General features: G+C 33.8%; 1 protein-coding gene across 1 annotated transcript in view; it reads right to left on the bottom strand.

Moving 5' to 3' along the window:
• The window catches only part of LOC127544484 (collagen alpha-1(XXII) chain-like), a 176,701-nt gene that overhangs the window by 66,777 nt on the left and 86,800 nt on the right, over positions 1–23,124 (bottom strand). The window contains exons 19-21 of the mRNA XM_051971138.1: positions 19,210–19,257; positions 13,007–13,120; positions 12,606–12,659 (exon numbers count right to left, since the gene is read on the bottom strand). Coding sequence (XP_051827098.1) covers positions 12,606–12,659; positions 13,007–13,120; positions 19,210–19,257 — 216 coding nt within the window. The remainder of the gene's footprint in view (positions 1–12,605; positions 12,660–13,006; positions 13,121–19,209; positions 19,258–23,124) is intronic.

A 23,124-nucleotide genomic window follows, 5' to 3' on the forward strand; every position in this document is an offset into this window, starting at 1 on the left:
TCTAAATCATTACTGATCAGAGAAATGCACATTAAAACATTTCTGTACTACTACTACACAGCTATCAAATTAGCTAACATGACAGAAAAGACAAAATGACAAATGTTAGAGAGAATGTAAGAAAATTAAAATACTAATGTAGTTTTGGTGAAGTTGTATAATGATTCAATCATTCTGGAGAGTATTTTGGGGCTATAAAACCATTCATATTATTTGACCATGCAATATCACTACTATGTCTACATCTCAAAGAGGAAAAAAAGTGAAAAGATGCACCTATACAAAAATATTGACAGAAGGTCTTTTAGTGATGGCAGAGAATTGGAAATTGAGGAAATGTCCATCAATTGGGAAATGGGTTGAACAAGTTGTTGAATATGATTGTGCAGGAATTTAGGAATGACAAACAGAAAGCTCTCAGAAAAGCCTAGGAAGATTTACATGAACTTATACAAAGTGAAATGAATGAAACCAGAACATTATACACCATCATAGCAATATTGTATGATGATCAATTGTGAACAACTTAGTTATTTTTAGCAATACAATGATTTAAGACAATTCTGAAGGAATTGTGCTACCCATTTCCAGAGAAAGAACCGGTAGGACTTAAATCAGATTAAAGATATTTTTCCTTTACTTTCTTTTTCTTTTATCTAAATTTTCTTTCACTGGTATGACTTAATTGGATATGTGTTTTCCATGACTGTACATGTGTAGTCTATGTCAAATATCTTGCCTTCTCAATGAGGGGTGTAGGGGAGGAAGGAAGAGAATTAGGAGCTCAAAATTTAAATATATATATATATATACACATATATGTGTATATGTGTATATATATGTATATATATATATATAGTTAATGTTTTTACATGTAATTGGGGGAAATTATACATATATATAAGTGCACACACATATAGCGATATATATTTACATATCTACCTCTATATCCATATATATCTATCATCTATGATTAGCAGAGGAAGAGAAAGCTAATAGCATGAGGAATGAGTAAGACATTCTATAGTAAGTGGACCCTGAAATGATCCTTGCAGGAAGCTATTTCATATGCATTGTAATATCCAAGTGAATTATTATTAAGTAATAAATTTTATGGGATTTTAAATACATATAGCTATTATATTAATTTATTTTATTTTATATTAATATGATGGGATATTATTGTAATAAGAAATTACAGAAGGAATTATTTCAAAGAATTTCATAATATAAACAGGTAAAAAGTGAAATGTGCAGAATCAGGAGAACAATATAAGCAGAGACAGCAACACTGTAAAGATAAACAACAATGAAAGATTTAAGAACTCTGATTCACACAAGGACCAACTATCTCCTCATGACCTTTGATGAAACATGATATTCACTTCCAGACAAAGAGATGATGGATATAGTCAAGTGAAAATTAAGTCAAGAATTAATAATTAAGCACCCATTATGTTCCAGGCATTGTGCTAAATACTAGGAGGAAAGAGAGGTGAAAGGTAGTCCCTCCTTTCAAAGAACTCAATCTAATGGAGATAGCAAGAAAAAAAAAATATGTACAAAGAAGTTATATACAAGATTTATAGGAACTAATTAAGAGAGAAAATGCACTAGAATTAAGTAAGCTTGTCAAAGACTTCCTGCATGCAAGGTGAAGAAAGAGACATACATTTTAATATGGTCACTCTTTGTATTCACTTTTTCTTGATTTTTATTTATTTTCTAGAATTTCTTTTCTTGTTTATGTTTTTGCCTTTTTCTCTGTCTCTCTCTCTCTTTTTAATGGGGGAGAGGAGAGCAATAGATATTTTTAAAGAAATAGGACTATAATAATATGTTTTAAAATGCAAAAAAAAAAAAAAAGAATAGAAGATAGTTCAGTAGGAGCCATAAATAGGACAAGTTTTAAAATAATTACATAGAATTTTGTAAATACTTTTAAAAAATTTACTGAAAAGGAGATAGTTTCATATAGAACTATTTTTACGTGCACTCCTATATATAAGGAAATGCTCTTTTTTGTTAAGTTCAGAATAATAAATAAAAACATTTTCAAAGAAATCAGCATTATCCTTTCTGTGAATGGGAGCATTTAGGGAACTGTGTCATTGGCAAGCCATCATACTAATTTAGATTCTGGACATATGTTCAGCCAAAGTGTCTTACTAGTAAAAAGAAGGCCCTGTGCAGAGGCTATACCAGAACAAAAAGGACTAGAATAAAGTTATGTACATTTAGAGATCTGGGCCTTCTGAAAATTAAAAAAAAATCCAAAAAATAAAATATACATGGCCCAAAGATTACAGAGTCATAGGTAAAAGAACTAGGCTCATCCTTAACTTATTTTTTGAACTTGATCAACTCACTTGATTTTACTGAATCTCAGTTTTCTCATTTGGAAGATGTTTTTAGACTAAAAGATTTCTAATATTTCTTCCAGTTCACATTTTGAAGAGGGTAATAATAAGCTAGGATATGGCCAGAAAGTATTGATTCATATAAGAAAGGGTTAAAAGAAATAGGTGTATATTAATTCAAAGGAAAAAAAGTGACTTAGTATCGAATGTTTTCCATCTTTTACTATCTGAAGATCTGTTATGTGAAAAAGATATTACATTTACTTTGTGTAGCTTCTGAGAGAACCAGAATCATCAATTATTTACCTACCTCAGTGTCATTGTGAATAAAGTATAACCTTAAAGTGCTATATAAGTGTAAGTTATTATTAATATTGCTATTGCTGTTGTTGTGGCTGTTTTTAAGACGCAAATTTCTCCTGAAAATAAAGAACTTTGTTCTGTATTGTTAGAGCCTGACTCATGATTTGACACTTTAAAATGCTCATAAATAAAGAAGAGCTTTTTAAAAATTGCATAGTCTGTCTTCTAAAGAAAGGAGTTCCTTATCATTAAAGGTATTTATACAGATGTTATATTAAAATTTGACAGGATTGTCACTGACCATCTAATATCTTGTAGAGATAAAGACAGGAAGGCCTGGAAAGATAAAATGATTTGCCAAGGTCACACAGGTTGCAGGTATCAGATGTGGGATGATCATTGATAAAAGATGTAACGTGCTATGAAGGAAAATTATACCATGTAGGAGAATCCTAAATTTGGAGTTTAAGGATCTGACTTCATCGCTGTACTTTGTGAACTGTGTGGGGATGTAATCATTCTAGGTCTGTTTCTTATTCTGTGAAATGAGTCAAATAAAAATTCTAAGGCCCCAGATAGTACCAAGTCCTGAAATTCCATGCATTGGTCTAGCAACTGGGATAAATGACCTCTGAGATTGTGAGATTTCAAGTCAAAACCCTAGTGTTCTGTACAGCTTACAAAATGGCTTCTTAATGGTATTGTAATAGAAAAGCTTTTGTTGAGATGAAAAAAGAAGTAAGTGGGCTACAAAAAAAGGAAAAAAAAAAAACATGATACAATTAGTAAAAAAAAAATCCCCATTCTCTCCGCCTCTTTCTTTCTGCAATCATTTCTCTTGTTTAGAAATACACAAGAACAGGTCCCAATTATGTGCACCTCCTGAAATCTCCATGAAATGACATGATCTTACAGCAACTTAAGCTATTTAGGACAATTTTTTCAAAGATAAATCATTAAGTTTTTGTTTTTTGAATTGCTTTTTGTACTCAACTTTATTGCTAAATGAGAAAAAATGGGTTTCAACCTTAATTTCACATCAGTAGAAATCTTCCTTGTTCTGTGATTACCATGAAAGGAAGAGAAAGGCCCATATCTCAGCTACATTTGGTGTTTAAATCATTCCCCAGAGACAACTCACTCTCACTGTCAAGCTTCCCATATATGCTATTTTTTTCTATCCAGAAAAGTTTCTCCTTTGTCCATAAAGGTTTTACCCATTAGTTTAAGTTGATGGTGCAGTGGATAGAGTGTCAGAGTCAGAAAGACAGATATTCAAATCTGGCTATGAGATCCTAGAAAAGTCCCTTAACTCTATTTACCTCAGTTTCCTCACATGAAAAATTAGCTAGGGGAGGAAATGAAAAATCACTTTGGTATCTTTGCCAAAAAAAAAAAAAACCCAAATGAGATCATGAAATATAGAATGTAACTGAAATGACTGAATAACAAGGATTATCTTCCATTCAAAAATCATATTTTCTGACCATCTTCAGAACTTAAGATAATGCATTTTCAAGTGTTAATGTATATTTTCAGCTTGGGGTGCAGCCAGAACTTTAAGTCAAACATACTCTTAGAGTAATAAACATAGTATTGGAGTCAGATAATCTGCACTCAGCTTCTGGCTCTACATTTAGCTGCTATTGTTCAGATCAATCAAATTCTCTGGGTGTCAGTTTATTCAGTTAAATAATGAAGATAATGCCGGCATTACTTATTTAGCAGGCTTGCTATAGGGGAAAGTATTTAGCAACCTTTAAAATGAAAGAAATGAAGGAGTGGTTGTTACTGGTTTCCTTTGGATTTTTCTAACCCTGTGACACAAATCCTGCTGCTTAGAAGGGCAACCTTAGGATCATCACATCTCTCACATATCACATATTTAGTGAGGTACAGCCTGTACCTTCACGAGGCATCTAGGTGGCTCAGTGGATACAGAGTTGGACTCAGAATTAAGAAGGCCAGGGTGACTAGCTGTGTGACATGCCAAGTCACTCAACTTCTGTTAGCCTCTGTTTTCTCATCTGTAAAATGAGTATAATAATAGCACCTATATCTCCCAGATTAGAATTGATAGGGACTTTATAACATAGATTAAAATATATCATTATTCTTTCATATGTGCTTCAAATTCTTTGTGTTGTCCTGTCTTTTCTTCTCTGGGTAAGATGTGATTATTAATTAAGAAGATAAAATAGATAACATTTGTAAATTGCTTAGCGCTTGTTCCTTTTCCACTTTCCTTCCACCAGACCACCATGCCTGTTTTGTTTAGTTTTCCTGGTGTGGTCCTGGTGAAAGAGCATTTAAAGAGCAGTAAGCACTGATTCTCATTTTCTTAGACCACACCTAGAATTCTATGTCCATTTCTGGGAAGGACATTTTGGGAAGGGAAGTAACAAACTAGAACTTGTGAAATAACTAGATGGGGAAGAATCTTGAACCTATATTATAAAAGGCATGGTTGCAGGAGGTGGGCTTGTTTTACCTGGGGAAGAAAAGACTTATTGCAATATAACAGTGCTCTTTATGTATTTGGAGGGCTGTCAATTGCAGGAATAATTACATCTTATTCTTCAATACTCTAAAGCCTATTTTAGTTCTAACATTCTGTATTGTAAAGTTCCTTCCCTATTTAAACATCTGATATATTTTTTTTTCTGATTCTCTCCTCTATCGTTTCCAGATCCAACATTTGGTGGGCATGTTCCAAAATCCTTTTCCTATTCTAAAATTCTCTTTTCCTCATCTTACCTTCTAGGTTCCAAATTTGTTTTTAATATCAAACAATCTCTAACATGTTGTTTAAGAATAAAACTTATTGACTTTCTTAGGGGTAGTATGATGGGAGAGTGAAAAATAGGATGCCTAAGCGTCTAAAAGAGAGGAATTGGTATGTTCAATCCAGAAAACAGCTTTCGTTTCCAATTCTGGAAAGTTACAAGCCCTTCTGGTCATCATTCTGATTAGGATCTTGCTTCTTCCTCCTACTTGACATGGACCACAATTACCAAGGCAGCTATCTCCAAATCCTTTAAATCTTAAAGTCAGTATTTTATATTGTTTGAAAGCCCTGGGAGGCAGTTATCTAATGGGCAACAACATTAACCTCCAAAGGGCTCAGAGATATGAGATATGAGCTGCTAAGTAGGGGAGATAGATTGTGGTAAAGCGAGTTCCCAGGGGGTGAATCACAAGCATAAACACTCTTGTGGTTCTCAGGATTTCACAAGAATTGGACAGGTGATAAATTACACATACTCCAAAAATGATGCAGAAATTTGTTCATGCAATCATGCTTCTGGAGGGAAGTTGTTTTTTAATATTTAAACATTCATAAATTCATTTAACAAATGCTTAAGTGATTACTATGCTCCAAGACATTTTTCCGATCTAACAGTCTAAGATCGTATAACAATTTATTGTTATATTATTCTAAGCAATGGAAAAGATTAAAAAAACAAATTAGACCTAGGCTGATCTTCATGTCAACCCCTGTCGATTCTATCTTTCCAACATCTCTTTTCTTCTCTCTGTCACTTTACTCTCTTCTCTCTCATTCTCTCCTTTCTTTTCTCTCTTTTCGCTCTCCTTTTTTTTCATCTCTCTCTCTTCACACTTTCTTCTCTCCATTCCCTCTTTCTCTTTTCTTTTTCTCCTCTCTCCTTTCTTGCTCTTCTCTTTCTTTTATTTCTCTTCTCTCTCAATTCTTTTTCTTTCTCTTTACTCTCTCTCTTTTCTCTCTCCACTTTCTTCCCTCTCATTTTCTTTTCTCTCTCCTCTTGCTCTCTCTGTCTCATTTTCTCTCTTCTGACACCCATATATACACATACATGTATAAACATATATAAACATACACACAGACAAATATATATAACACACACAAACACATACATACACATGTGCGTTTGTGTGTGTGTGTGTGTGTGTGTGTGTGTGTGTGTGTGTGTCTTTTGACCTCTGGCACTTTCCTTATCATCTCACAGGTGGATTAATACAATGCCTGATGATTGGTCTCTTCCCACTCCAGTCCATCTTTCATTCAGCTATCAGTTATCTTTCTAAGGTACAAGTCATCCCCCTATTTAAAAAACTTCGGTGACTTCTTATTACCTTGTGATTAGAATACAAAATCTTCTGTTTGACTTTTAAAGTCCTTTTAACTTGCCCGCTCCAACCTTTCCAGTTCTCTTAAATGTTACTTCCCCACATGTGCTCTCTGATCCAGAGATAGCAGCTTTCTTTTTGCTCCTCACACTGTCCATGCCTTTTTTCCTGGCTGTCCTTCAAGCCTGGAATCCTTTCTCTTCTTATCTCCATCTCCTGATTTCTGTGGCTCCCTTTGAGTCTCAGCTAAAAATCTCACCTTTCTGATTTCTCTTTCATCTTAGCCTTCCCTCTGAGATGACCTGCAATGTACCTTCTTGCATGTTCATAGTTGTTTCCTCCATGGGAACATTAAATCTTCAAGGAAAGGGATGCTTTGATGTTTCTTTGTATTTCTAGCTCTTACAGTGATAGTCACTTTACCCTGTTTATCTCAGTTCCTCATTTTTAAAATGAGCTAGAGAAAGAAATGACAAACTACTCCACTATCTTTGTCCAGAAAACCCCTAGAAAGAGTTGGACAAGACTGAATTGACTCAACAACAACACTCAGGATGGTACTTGCCATATTGTAAGTGCTTAATAAATGCTTGCTGACTTGACTACTTAGCCAGAAATCTAATAGGAATTCATTTGCATGTTGATAATATACATTATCAAGGCAAAAAGAGAGCCAAGAAAAAGATAAGGAGAGCCAAGCTTGGAATCAGAAAGACCAATACAGGTACTTTCAAGATGTGTGATATTGGGCAATTCATTAACCACTATTTTACCTCTGTTTCCATATTTATAAAATGGGGATAATATTGGACTCTATCTCCTATGTTTGTTGTGAGGATCAAATGTGAGAGTTATTGAATAACTGTAAGTGCTTGGCATAGCACCAGGCACATAATAAGGACTATATAAATGCTATTATTATTAGTTGTAGTAGTAGCTTGCCTGTTTAGCTTAGCTCTTGGGCTCAGCCTGGAGTCTTTTGCAGAGGAGATACAAAGAATTTTGGGAGGCTGAGGAAAGCCTAGTGCCTGTCATTGAAGTCAGCCTTTTGTGTTTTTTGAAAGTAAGCTTCTAAAATAATTTGAGGGGGAGGCAAATATTAAATCAGTCACTGCTAGTAGTTAAAGGGGATCTTCTAAGAAGGATATAGGCTTGAAAGAGAGACATTGATCCTATTAGCCAAAAGAAGTAGGATCAAAGATGCATTAAGTGAATACCTGAGAGCTCTTGTTAGCTGCCTACCTTTTTATGTTCCAGAAGTTTTTCACATGGAGGGCAAGATGCTGGTACCTGACAGACTTCTCTCTCCTTAAGGAGAGAAAAGCCACATAAAATTAAGACTTTTGGAGCTACACATCTGAGGTGTTTTTTTTCCTAATCCAATAATTGTGTGAGTGAAAGGATCTCCTTTAATCATTGTAATAAAGAATCTTAAGTCCTGGGATCTAGGCTAAAAGACTTCTACCACAAGTAGCATACGTTAGTACATCATGAGTTGAAAGGGGCATTAGAGGCTGTTTGGAACAACAACCTCTTACTTTTTTAGATGAAAAAATGGAGGCCCATGGATTACAAGTGACTTTCCTAATGTGACAAAGATAATGGGAGAAAGAGGGCAAGTAAGAAAGGAAAAAAAAAAGAGAAAGAGAAAAGAATGTGAGAAAGAAGGGGAGGAAGACAGAAAAAGAGAGAAGACCCCCCAAAAACGTGTAGAGGAACAAAGACATTATGGGATATGTTAAGGCAACTACATAGCATGGGGGATTCAGTATTGGGCTTGTGGTTAGAAAATCTGAGTTAAAGCAAAGTCTCAGATACTTATTAGCTGAATGACCTTAGGTAAGTCATGTAAACCCTGTCTGCCTCATCTTTAAAACGGGGATAGTAGCACCTACCTCCAGGCTTGTTGTGAGGATAAAATGAAATAATCTTTGCAAATCAGTTTGCAAACATTAAAATGCTACATAAATAGCAGCCCTATTTGTAGTGGCTAGAAACTGGAAAATGAATGGATGCCCATCAATTGGAGAATGACTGGGTAAATTGTGGTATATGAATGGTATGGAATATTATTGTTCTGTAAGAAATGACCAGCAGGATGAATACAGAGAGGCTTGGCGAGACTTACATGAACTGATGCTAAGTGAAATGAGCAGAACCAGGAGATCATTATATACCTCAACAACGATATTGTATGAGGACATATTTTGATGGAAGTGGATTTCTTTGACAAAGAGACCTGAGTTTCAATTGATAAATGATGGACAAAAGCAGCTACACCCAAAGAAAGAATACTGGGAAATGAATGTGAACTATCTATATTTTTGTTTTTCTTCCCGGGTTATTTATACCTTCTGAATCCAATTCTCCCTATGCAACAAGAGAACTGTTCGGTTCTGCAAACATATATTGTATCTAGGATATACTGCAACATATCCAACATATAAAGGACTGCTTGCCATCTAGGGGAGGAGGTGGAGGGAGGGAGGGGAAAAAAATCGGAACAGAAACGAGTGCAAGGGATAATGTTGTAAAAAAAAAAAAAAATTACCCTGGCATGGATTCTGTCAATATAAAGTAATTATTAAATAAAAATTAAAAAAAAAAGATCATTGGAAAAAAATGCTACATAAATGTAAACTGTTATTTTAGCTCTGACACCTTCACTTCTATTGAATAACCAGAACTTAATTTCTACTGAATATCCAGAACTGAGCATAAAGCATAAAGATCCACACACCTCCTTAAATCAATCAAAGCCATCATGGGAAAGACTGGGTCATGTACTAAGCAAACAATCTCAGAACCATCAGTGATGGTTCTCACTCAAGGGTTGGAGCAGCATGGCATTTCCTGAATGTTTTTTGGGAGCAAAGGAAGAACTGACAAAGGAAAGGAGATATCAAAGAGAACCATCTACTACAGGCATTCCAGAGCAAAAGACCCAAGATGAAAGAAATCCCAAGAAAAGGCCAACTCCTTTCATAACTTCTCCTTCTAGTGGCTATGTATCCACAGGCACTATAATTTAAGCTACTGTTTTATACTACAAACATTTCCAGGAAAGTAAATTTTGCCTCAATCTCAAAGAAATCAGGTTAGAATTAGATACGGATATAAATACAAGTCATAGGTAGAAAGCCCAAGTTTTGCTTAAATGTTGAGAATTTTCCTAAGGACTTGGAATAGTTATGACCAAATTTATAAGTGACCAAAATAAACTCCTTAAAGCTGAAGATGAAAGAACCATGTGGACCCTAGGGTTAAAATGAAATAATTATTGTAATAAGGAGTTATAGAAAATGTTAGCTATAATTAGTTATTATTAAGTGGCTCAATGGGGAACCAGATTAGTAATGAGCAGCAAGACTGCATTAGGAGATTACAAGAACACATCAATGGGCTTTTCAGATTCATACACATGAATAGTCCCTTCAAAATGTGCCCCATTCCCTGACCACATATGATTTTGAAACATGCTCCCTTCTCTAAATGGTTCCTATGTGTATCTACTCTTATTATGAACGGTATGTTTCTATAAGGAAGAATACATTTCATTTTATTTGGGGCACATCCTATCACTACTTTCCTCATTAGGCTATTTCATTAAATGGCTTGCTTGGAATCAGTTGGCTTCAGGAAAACTAGCTAAAGTAAAAACATTTGTGGTGACTCATGAGTAAAACCAAATGAAGAGAAATAAAGAAAAGCTTAACAGAAACGGTAACATTTGAAGTGAGCACTGAAGATGAATAAGATATAAAGATGGTGATACAGGTTGGAAGAGGATACCGTGGACAAAGACCCTGAGGTGGGAGAGCTTGGGGTGGGTGGGTCCAGAATAGACTAATCTGGCAAAAACACAGAATAAAGGAGGTGGAAGCTAAACCTAGAAAGGTAATTTGGGGCTAGTTTGTTGAATGCTAAACTAAGTAATATGAGTTTTAATGAGGTGATAATGGACAGTCCTTACAAATTTTTGAGCAAAGGAGTGATCTCTTTAGAGATTAAGGCAGATAAGATGTGAAAGACAGATTTTTGGAGAGAGGACTGAAGGCTGGACCTGAACTGAGGATATTATAATAGTCCAAATAGGGGATAATGAGGATCTGAATGAATACTGGCAGTACACTTGGCAAGAGGAACACCCTAGTTGATAGCAAACTATGATCCCAGAGCCAAAGGCAAACTGTTACAGTTTTTGTAAGGCCCTCAGGGAACTAAGAATAAGAGTTTTTGTTTTGTTTTGTTGTTCTTTTTTTTTTTGGGGGGGGGGATATTTTAAAATACAATAAAATTTTATGTCAAAACAATTCTTAGCTCATAGATCCATGGGCAGCCCTCAGCTGTACTTTGTCCATCCCAGTCCTAAAGTAATAGGAAAAATTCTTAATCTGGCTGGAGTCCGGAGAGTCCTTGGTTTGAATCCCAACTCTTAACAATTATTGGGCGTATGGCCTTGGACAGGTCACTTAAACTTGCTTAATCTTAGTGTTCTCTTCTATCAGATGGAGATAACACCTCTAATATCTACTTGATAGGCTTGTTATGAATAAATATTTAAAGAGCTTTACAGCTGCTACCTATTATTATGTAAACTCAAGGGATTGAAGAGGACTTTTTTCTTTTTCTTTTAAAACCATATAGGTAAGCTATTTAAGGGCAAAGACCTTCATTTCTGAGTTATTTCCAGGGTTCAGAATTGCAGCACACAGCAGCAGTGAGCACACCTTGTACCCAGGGCTTAGGACTACACACTATACTAGGCACACTTAGCACAAAGTTAGATGCTTAAGATCTAGTGAATTAAATTGAATGATGAGGACAAATATGAATAGAACTTAAAGATAGAATAGGATGTGAATGATGAGGAATAAGGAGAATTCTAAATTGACATCTGCGATTGTGAGCCTTGGGACTGAAAGAACAGAGCTTTTCTTGACAAATTAGAGAACTAAAAATGCCAAGGTGACCCAGAAATAGAATTTTAAAGGGACAAAGATGGAAGAGGATCCCTAAGATATCAGTTTTTACCTGAAGGCAGGCTGATATAGAAAACAACTGAAACATGGGAGAAAAACTCCTTATTTGTATAAATTTTTTGTTTCATCATAGGAGAATGGAATAGTAATCAAGATGATCAGTTTCAATTACTGCACTCAAAAAAAAAAAAAAAAAAAAAAAAAACCCAAAACCTTTTACCTAGTCTAACCTAATTGCTAAGATTGCAGAAAGAAAGAATTATATAAAAAAACTGCTTATATACTTTGGATATTCATTTGACTTTCTTGATTATCTTCCCAAATGACATTAAACAAACAAATAGATGATTGAATAAATACAGGGGAAAGTAAGAAAGGAAAAAAAGGAAGGAAATTAATGGGATTTTAGATTTCAGGGAAAATTAAACACAAAAATAAAACCAATGTTTTTGGCTGTATTGAGAGGCATGGTGTTCAGAACCAGGATAAGAAAATCTGAATATGCTTTGCCATGATCAGATTATAAATTCAAGATTATAAAAATTGTTTTCAATGCACTTTATTGTAGGGATGGAACTGACATTGATTTGTAGATTTGAATCTTGGTTATGACTCTAAGAGGTGTGTACTATGAACTAATGACTCAATTCTTTGCTATAAGACTTAGTTTCCTTACCTGTAAAATGGAGACAATAATACTGTTATTGCCTATCTTTGAGTATTATTGTGAAGAAAGCTCAGCAGGTGTTAGCTACTATTATAAACACACATGTAATCTGAATAATGATGTTTTTCTTCTCCATAATCCAAAATTAACCAAATTGAGTAACATTTATTGAACATGACTAACCTTTGGTCCAGTTAATCCAGGAGGTCCTGGGAGGCCTTTGAGTCCATCATCTCCCTGTGACGCAGAAAAAGCAAATAGACAAAAATGAATGAATGGGCTACTGCCTAGCATCACTGACTAATCATCACTATATATTGTATTTACTGAACATCTATCTGAATTCCTGTTGTTGCAGACCTCTCCTGCTTGCCTCCTAAGTTGTCTTGGATTGGGAAAATGTCTCCCTTTGAACTTTTGTTGGCTATATTATTGCAAAATTTGATTTGTCAAATTATTTTATAGTTGTTTGGAGGGGAATGCTGAAAACTTTTGACTGAATTGCAACCTCTATTGCATTATCTTGCCTCTATTTTTGCTCCATTATTTTCCATATATCTATATATATCTATATATATTTTTACCTTTTTCCCATCTGCACCATCTCTTCCTGGTTTTCCCTGAAGACCTTTATCTCCCTTCAATCCTGGAAGCCCCGGAAGTCCTGGAGGACCAGGTGGGCAGTCATTGCAAACATCCTAAAAAGAAGAGACATCACAATCATTGTTAAAACTTATTTGATCCATGACTATTCATGTCTATTCTACTTTATAAAGCCCTGTCTTGAATACTGGCTAAAATACAAGGATTAGTTTTTTTTTAAAGTCCTCTCTCTCATGGGGCTTATAATTTAGTAGCATGCTAAAATAAAAATAAATATCATAAACAATTAAAAAAACACATTTCCTCTTTAAAACTGTAGTGCAAGCTGTGTTGAAGTATGTCTCTTAACACTTCCATCCTTTGCAAGTGACTGAGAAAGGAATGATGTTAAGTTCTAATTTTGTATTTTCTCAAGAAGTATTGGAAGTAAGAAAACCTGGGTCCACAACTTGACTTTCATACATATTAGGTGTATTATATTAAACCTCTTCATATCTACAGATAAGTTTTTATGGCAATAAATTGTTGACAAATTATAAATCTTGAATAGTGGAGACAAAGAAATAAATTGTGAGATTTGTTCAAAAATAAAACAACAAACACATGTATTTATAAACATACACATATACTTAGCACTATTATGAAAAGGAAGACATTTTGGGTGTGTGTTTATCAAAGACTGATTATATTGTCATAGTAGAGCTGATTATCTAGAAAGGAAAAAAAGACTAGAGGACTATATAAGGTCATGAGGAAGTTTTGTGGTTGTGGTAGACTGTTGTTTCTGGATGGCTTTCCTTGATCTGTTTTTGGTCCCCTGTGTGACTCCAGGGAAGCCTTTTATGTCAGGCAATCCATGCTATTAACTTGACCAAGACTGGTTGAGAATTTGTGTTATGGGCAGTTTGTATTAGAAGAATAAAGAATGGGGTCAGAAGCTGTTGTCTAATAGACAACAGCTTCTGACCCCATTCTTTATTCTTTTTCAGCCTTCCAATAGAGACAGTAAGACCCTGGCACATACATTCACTGTCTGTACCATTTAAATTGTAAGTTTCTTGTGTGTACATGCTACATCATTGACAATTTGTTTTACCCTTAAATTATGTAACTTAATAACTACCTTTAAGTATACATAAGAAAAGGGATTAGATATGTTCTTTTTAACTGAAGAAAGCAGAACTAGGAACAATGGTATTTTCCAATACTCCATCATTTTTAATACCTATTTTTCATCTTGATAATGACTTCCAATTCTTTTATCTCCAAGTACTTCTTCAGGCTATCACTCCTTCTCGGCTTTCACTTTCCTGCCTTACTAGTCTCAACCTTATCGGTAATCAGATCAACTTTACACTTTCCTGTCTTCTTCAAACTTCTGCTCCTTCATCATTTATGCTCTGCTAAACCCCCAAATTAGATTCTTTACTTTCATTATCATCTTCTGGTCCTACTCAAATACTGTTGAGCTCAAGACTCAACTGAAACTGCTCTTTTCAGTTTTCAACAATATCTGTCTCTTAATTATCATTTGCCTAAGTACAAATTACCTTCCCTCCCAATCCCAATTTCCCATTCTTTTCTCCATTTTTTCCTGAACTGTACTGACACTTACATTGGTCCCTCCAGAATTCCTGTTTAGCTTTTAATAAACTTCCATTTATTTTTAACCTTCCACTCTTATGATTCTTCCATTTTCTAAGTTTCAACCTGATGCAATTGCATCCAGACTTCCTGAGACATTGAGAATTGAAATGTTCCTTGCTACTCATGTCCCCTTCCAGATTCTCCCTTGCCCATCACTCATCAACTTCTTTCAGGTTGAAAAAACTTTGTCTTTTTCTTCAAATATGTATGTTGATGTTCTTTCTTAAATCTTCCAATTTCTTAATCTTTTCATACAATATAATCAACTTTTCTCTTCATTTGTTACATATAGGGGTGTTTACACACATGTATCTCTCTCTGTTACTTACCAGGGACTTAACATCTTTTCTTGTACTCCACCATTCTTATACTTAATTTTCATCTTTATAATGATTTCAAATTCCTTTACCTCCAAGTACATTTTTCTTCAGACCATCACTTCTGCTAAGATTTTTACTTTCCTGCCTTTCTAATTTCTACCTTAGAGGTAACTACTTCACACTATTCTTTTTCAATCTTCTGCTACTTTGTCCTATTCACCATTTTTGTTTTGCTAAATCCTAAATCTACATTATTCTATCACCAGCTTCTTCCTCTGTTCCTATTTAGATGCTCTTGAGAAAAGTGGAAGATAACTTTTAAGTGAGTAACTGTCTTAACTGAACCTACTGTTATTAAAATTCAGTTGGGTCCTCACTGGCAATCCTTTTACTCCTCCTTATTTGATTCACTATTATATTATCCTAGAGAATGTTCCAAATATCTTTTCTCCTCAAAATTTCTACATAGATCCTTTTTACTACATCTTCCCAATTAAGGATCTTGGTTCATATTTTACTAAGAAAATAAAGAGAATCACCATAAGCTACCTCTCTTTCTTTCCTTTTTATCTGAAATTACTCTAGACATTAACTCTCTCCCATTTTTACCTCTATATTCACCCTTTATGCCATTAATTGCTGTCTGCCCCAGAAATTTGATCCTTCAATAATCCTTTTTTTCTCTCCAATCATTAATATCTCCCTATCTATTGGTTCCTTCTCTGCTATTTAAAAGCATACTCAAATTTCCTCCATCTATAATAACATTTTAAAGATTCCTTAGACCCAGCAATTCTCTCAGATTTTACCATTTCTCCTTCCATTCATAGCTAAACTTGTAGAAAAACCATTTCTATTTGTTTTCTCTCCTTTCATTCATTTTTAACCCTTTTAAACCTTTTTAAGCTCATTTAATTGAATCTTCTCTCTCCAATGTTACCAACAATCTCCTGGATTCTAAATCTGATGAATTTTTCTCAGTCTTATTCCTTTCTTCACCTTTTTGCAGCATTTGACAATGCAAACCGTCCTCTTCCCTATAATACTCTGTCTTCTCAATTTCCATGCACTAGTCTCTCTTGATTCTCCTACTGCTCTGACCATTCTTTCTTAATCTCCTTTTCTAGATCATCATTAGTATCACACCTCCTAACTCTGTGCACAAGCCCAGGATGTGTCTTGAGAATTTGCTTCTTTCTCAACACATTTTTCCTTGTTAACTCAGTCATCTATGAAAATGATTGCCAGTTCTATATATTTAGTCCCAGTCTCTCTCCTGAGTTCTAATTTCAATTAGATTAGAAAGTTCAATTATTGAACATTTCAAAAAGATGATTTATAGGTATCTGAATCTCATCATGAACAAAGCAGAGTTCATCATTTAAAAAAAATCCATCTTCAGAATGTTGCTATTTCTACTAAGGGTACTACACCATGCTTACAATTCTCCAGGTTAGCAACATCTATATTCTCAAATTTTCATTCTCCCTTTCCCAATTATTCCATCACTGCCACAAACTTTGATAATTCTACCTGTATAACATCTTTTGCAACTGTCCATTATTTATACAGCTGCAGCTAATTCCCCCTCCCCCCAAAAGGCAAGAGAATGCAACCTACAAATTATAGAGCAATGAATTTGATTTAAAAAAACTATCAGATACCTAAAATATTATTATTAAGGAGATAGTCAGAAAACACATAAGAGGACTTAATTTAATTAAGAAAAGAGCATCCGATTTAAAGGATCCATCATGAAAAATGCTATCTATCTCCATAAATAAAACTGGTGAACTAAGCACAAATTGAAGTATTCTTTTTTAAAAACTTTACTTTTCTAGGTCTTTTGGTATGTTATCTTTTGTATAGTAGTTAGCATGTAAATATACTTTGCATGGCTTCGTATGTATAATAAATATCATATTTCCTTTTAAGAGACAGAAAGGGGAAGGAGAATGGGAGGTTATTTGAATGTCATTGTGAAAATTTAACAAAAGAAAATATTTTGAAAAGAAAAAAAATTTGAAAATAATTTCCTTCCTTGACAGTGTTTCTTAACTGGTAGACCAATATAAGACACCACAGTTTAGAAAGGATATCGATAAAATGGAAAACATTCACAGGAAGGCAAGTAGAATTCTGAACTGAAGGAAACATATTTATGGTATCTAGGAATGGGCTGCAGGATTTGAGTGATGTTTATCATGGAAAACAGAAAATTGAGGGGTTGCAAACATGATGACAGTATTCAAAGACTTGAAAAGCTGCCAAGTAGAAAAGGCTTTTTAAGACTTTTTCTGTCTGACCTCAGAAACAATGTCCTAGGAACAATAAGTGGAAGTAACAAAGAAGAAAATTTATACTTGACTTCAGGAAAAGAAAAAAAAAAGACTATCACCCTGATTCCTAAAAATCAAAGGTATCAAACAGTGAAATCAGTTGCTTTGATAGTAGAGTATGTTTTCCAAATGTAAGATTTTCAAATAAAGGCTCAATGGCCACTTTTTTTTCAGAGTCAAAGGATGAACTGTATGGGGACTGAAATCATTTCTAATTTAAAAATTTCGTGATTCTTTAACTCTAAATCTTTCATCTTTAAATGGACCACATGATGAGAACTGTTTAGTGCTAATAAAAACAGCTAATAAATTACAGATTGAATCAATTCTTAATGATTTCTTGCCATGTATGAAAAGGTGAAAAAAAACTCAAACTTGCCAATAAAAATGAGTAAAGCTTGTGCTGAGACATATTTCCTCACATAATAGATAATTATCTATCAGGAGACTGATATATAGGAAGACTAAAAATTAGAATGTGTTTTTTTTTTAATAGTATTCATGAGGCATTTCCAAATGTTACCCAAAGGCTTTCTTTTGGACATCAGCAGAAATGGTCTTTAGAGATTGCAGATTTATCAGATTTCTTGCTGTTTTGGCAAGAAGAGAGGTAAGGGAGAACACAAATTTTACAAAAATGAATGCTGAAAATTATCTTTAAATATATTTGAAAAAATGAAAGACTATTAAAAAAAAGAAATGGTCTTTCAGGAAAGCATATAGTAAAAAGTGCATTTATTACATGGCTTGCCCAAATCAAGGAAGATTTTGAGTAAGGTAAAAACATGAAAATCTATATGTCATAAATGTATGTTATGTAACAATCCACATGTGGTCATAGACTAAGAATGTGGAATTATTCTCATGTCTTAGAATAAGTATGACATTGATCAAAACATAAAAATTAGTTACAAGGGCAAAGAAATCAGATCCCATTTGGAGTATTATACTTATCTTATTAACATTTAGTAATGATTGCAACAGTTGTAGCAGCTAGCATTTATATAAACCTTTAAGGTTTGCAAATATATGTATGTATATTCAAAGTGATATATGCATACATATAATATTTATGAATGTGTGTAATGTGTGTATGAATACAGAAAATCTCATTTGATATAATCTATATTAAGGAGTACACTTTCTACAATATTGCCTTTTACCTTTGCTCTGTAATTCCTTTGCAATATTCCTATTCCTATTCTCATTTAAGCTTATTTCCTTGATGCAAGACTCCTTTTATATCTTCCTATCTCAGTATTCTCCTCCCCTGAAATCTCTTTCATAACTGACATCAGATTAATTTTTATGTTGAGATCTTCATGTCATTCTTCTGCTCAAAATCAGTGCATGGTTCCCTATGTCCTACTGAACCAATTTCAAAATTCTCTAACATGAATGGCCTTCCACAATCTGGAATCACATAACTTTTTCAAACTTTTCTTTTCCTATAGTCTCCCATCCTCTAATTAAACTAAATTGTTCTTTGTGGCTGAATGAAGCAGTACTTTAAAATGAGAATGTTCTCTATCACCTTTGCTGCCCCTTGAATTCCTGCTTATGCTTTGAAATCCAACATAAATTTCACTTCCAAAAAAGCCTTAATAATAATCTTTTTTCTACCACGGAAATTGCACAATACTTTATTTTTTCAGCCCCCATTACATTTATTCTTTCATATTATTATTATCTACATGTAAATAATATATCTCTTTCAAGGCTATAAGCTCCACGAGGACAGGAACTGCCTCATCTAAAACTTGATATCTTCACTAGCACTTACCATAGTGTTCTACAAACATATATACACAAATAATAAACATAAACTTTTATTAAATTTTCATCAATTAAACTGAGGAAATCAAAAAAGGCTCTTACCTTCACTAAGAGATTTAGATCCTCTGGAGACAGAAGAGGAGAGGGACCCTGCCAAAATGAAAAAAAAAAAAAAAAAAAAAAAAAAAACAAAAAACTAAAATTAGGATAAAAATAGGATACAAGAAACCAATGGTTTTTACCAAAAAAGCAGGGAAGGGAGCAGATATAAGGCTGTACAAAGTATGGGAACCATTGGTCAGAGAACACAAAAGACATGAATTACCAAGCTAAAAATGAACGATTACAGGCAAGGCTGAATCTGAGCAAAAGGGGAGGCCAGCAGGACCTTAATCCCCAAGTTTTTCTCTATACAACTATCTGTTCTGTCTACTTTCATAAGACTATTATCATTTCCTTCATTATGACCTCCTAAAAATAAGAGCTAACATTTTTACATGCTTTACAATTTGCAAAGTGTTTTGCATCTTATTTTATTCTCAAAATAAGTTTGTGAGATTATTGTGAGGAGCTATTAGTCTCATTTTATAGATGAGAAAACAGTTATTTGAGAGATTAAGTAACTTATCTAGGGTTATGTAGCTAGCAACTTTCTGAGGCAGGCTTTGATCCAGGTCTTCCTAAGCCTAAGTTCAGTGCTCTATAGACAGGCGACCTAATTGTCAGTCTTTCATAAAAGATCAAAATGACCTGTTTTCATAGGACCTAGAACTGAGAGTGAGTTCATAGGTCATGTCAAGTTCTCATTTCATACATTAGGGCCTGAGTTTCAGAGATATTCAATAATTTTCCTAAAATTTGGAATTTATTAAGTGGGCATGAATTTGTAGATTCCATTGTAAGAGAAATCTTGATGGAGATGGTATTGATAAGTGGAGGGGGGCAGGGAATGAAGTATTTAAAGAGTTTTCTTAGGGATAAAAGATTAGACTTGTTATTGTTGACTTACATTGGTAGATTTAGGAGAAAAGGAAAAAGTTAAGTTTGATATTGGGGAAAACTTTCTAATAATTAGAACTATATAATAGCATAATGAGTTTGCCTTGGGAGATGATTTATTCCCCTTCATTGGATGACCTGAGAAAATGATTGATGATCATTTCAAAAGGTATGTTATAAAGAAATTTTTTTTTGTTTTTCTTTCAAATGTAAGTTGGACTAAATGATCACCTAAACTTCTTCTAAATCTGAAATTCTGTGATCTTCAATCTTATGCTCTTTTGAGTATATAAACTGATATTAGTTATACAACCCTTAGGATAAATATAAAGGCACTGTAATATCACCCAGAAGGCTTTGCATTTTAAGCCTTTTTATTTTTCAGGTGCTCTATAAAAATCCCCTATATCTGAGAATTTATGGAGAGACATGGGCTAGTATTAGAAAAGATTCAAAGCATGGAGGGCTTAATATACCTATCTCAGTAGAGGGAGTACTGATTGATGACATCACAAATTCATCAATCTCTTCTATGGCTTTCTCTTGTTTAAAGGCATTTTAATAAGTATAGAAGAATTACACATGTTTAACTTGTATTGGATTGCTTGCTGTCTATGGGAATGGGGGTGAAGGGAGGGAAGGAGAAAAATTTGGAACACAAGATTTTGCAAGGGTGAATGTTGAAAACCATTTTTGTATGTATTTTGAAAATAAAAATCAATTATCAAATAAAAAAGAAGAAAAAAATTGAAAAAATTATACTACCACTTGATGAATATATATATATATATATTCATGATACACAAATATCAAGGAATAGAGAAATGCAAATGAAAAACTATTCACAAAAGAATGAATCAATCCGAAAACTATACTATCTTGACAATAGTTTTAGTTTCTGAAGAAATGATAAAAAAAATTGTGGTGTAGTTGTTTCCAGGGTAAGGAGTGTATACAGTAAAAGGCAGGCTGGTACTGTGTATCTTCTGCTGTCAGTAATAAAAGTCTATTTTTATGCCCAAAAGACTATCAAACTGTGCATTCTCTTTGATATGGCAGTCTCTCTACTGGGTATATATCCCAAAGAGATCATAAAAAAGGGAAAAGGACCTACATGGGCAAAAATGTTTGTAGCAGCCCTCTTTGTAGTGGCAAGGAACTGCAAACTGAGAGGATGCTTATCAGTTGGAGAATTGTTGAGTAAACTGTGGTATATGAATGTTATGGAATATTATTGTTCTATAAGAAACAATCAGCAGGATGATTTCAGAGAAGCCTGGAGAGACTTACATGAACGGATGCTAAGTGAAGTGAGTAGAACCAAGAGAACAGGTACTCAGCAACAAGATTATGCAGGGAACATTTCTGACAGATGTGGTTCTTTTCAACAATGAGGTTTTAGTCCACTTTCAATAGACTTGTGATGGAGAGAGCCATCTGCCCTAGAGTGAGGTCTGTGGGGATTGAATATGGACCACAGCATAGTATTTTCACCTTTCTTGTTGTTGTTTGCTTGATTTTTGTTTTCTTTCTCATTTTTTCTCTTTTTTGATCTGATTTTCTTATGCAGCATAATAATTGTGGAAAAGGGTATGGAAGAATTGTATATGTTTAACATATATTGAATTGCTTGCTATCTAGGAGAAGAAGTGGATAGAAAGGAAGGAGAAAAAATTTGGAACACAACATTTTTAAAGGTAGAATGTGCATATATTTTGAAAATAAAAAGCTATTATTAAAAAAATAAAAGCCTGTTCTTAGCAAAAATAATAAAAATAAAAAGACATTTCAAGCAACAATAAGCAAGTGGGGTTTCATGTAAATGAAAGAGAAAGAAATTGTCCAGTTTGAAAGAAAGATAACAATTGTTCAGTAATTGGTGCTGATTTTGGTAATGATGTTTGGTTCATTTTTCACAAGGGCTGTCCTATTCAATGAAAGATGTAAGGACCAGGATAGATGCAGAACCAGAGTCTACGTGGAATGGTTATTTCAAAGGACATTTAAATTTGTTTCTTCATTCATTCATTCATTCATATAGTCCTTCAGTCAGGGTACAAGGCTAATCTTTGAGGGGAAGGTTTCCTTCTCTATACTAGCTTTGTCCTTAACATCTGGACTTTGGTCTTTATTGACATCAAACATCACTTGGCTCTGACATAGCCAGATATGCCTGGTCTTGGCCAAGAGATCCCTCTTTTAGTCCAACAAAATATAATTAGGTTAAAAAATAAAATCACTATGTATCATGAAGAAGTCATTCTTAGGGACTTAGAAAGTAGAATAAAATAAATTAGGAAATTGAAAATAATAAAACTCATAAAAGCAGGAATTTGTTCCTTAGCACCTAATTTCAGTTTGCCTAGGGGAAGGCATAGGTTCTCTTTGAAAATGTTAAATCCTTGTTGTGATAGACTAATGAGATAAAGGATAATCATATGAGAATGGTCAATGATAGGGAGGACAACTTGAAATAAAAGAAACTAAGTATTCTAGATAAAGACTGGTAGCAGTTGTTTAAAAAATACAACGAATCATTTCAAAGTTTGAATGAGGAAAAATACATTAAAATCCGTAATGTTTTCAAATATTTTATACTTTAATATTTAATATTTCTAAAAGGTCTATGACTTCATGGATATAGCCATTCTCTTCAGATAACAATCACTTCTATACATTAATAGACAAACTTCTTGAGTTAAAATTTTTAAAAAAGCTTTTAAATACAATTTATCCTCTGGCTCTGACAATGAGTTTCTCCAAGATTAACTATGGTTCACAAAAATATGCACTTTGCTAAGTTATTACTCAAAGCCATACAACTTCCTAGGACCCAACAGAATTTGTGTTTAATTAAAATGACCTTACAAAATCTGGTATAATCTCCATATTTCAACAAAATTCATATATTGTTTATTATGTGAGCTAAGTACTTTACAATTATCTCATTTGGTCCTCAAAACAACTCTGGGAGGTAGGTGCTATTATTTTCTCTTATTTAACAAATGGAGAAACTGA

Source organism: Antechinus flavipes, chromosome 1, assembly GCF_016432865.1.
Source record: "Antechinus flavipes isolate AdamAnt ecotype Samford, QLD, Australia chromosome 1, AdamAnt_v2, whole genome shotgun sequence".
Lineage (NCBI taxonomy): Eukaryota > Metazoa > Chordata > Mammalia > Dasyuromorphia > Dasyuridae > Antechinus > Antechinus flavipes.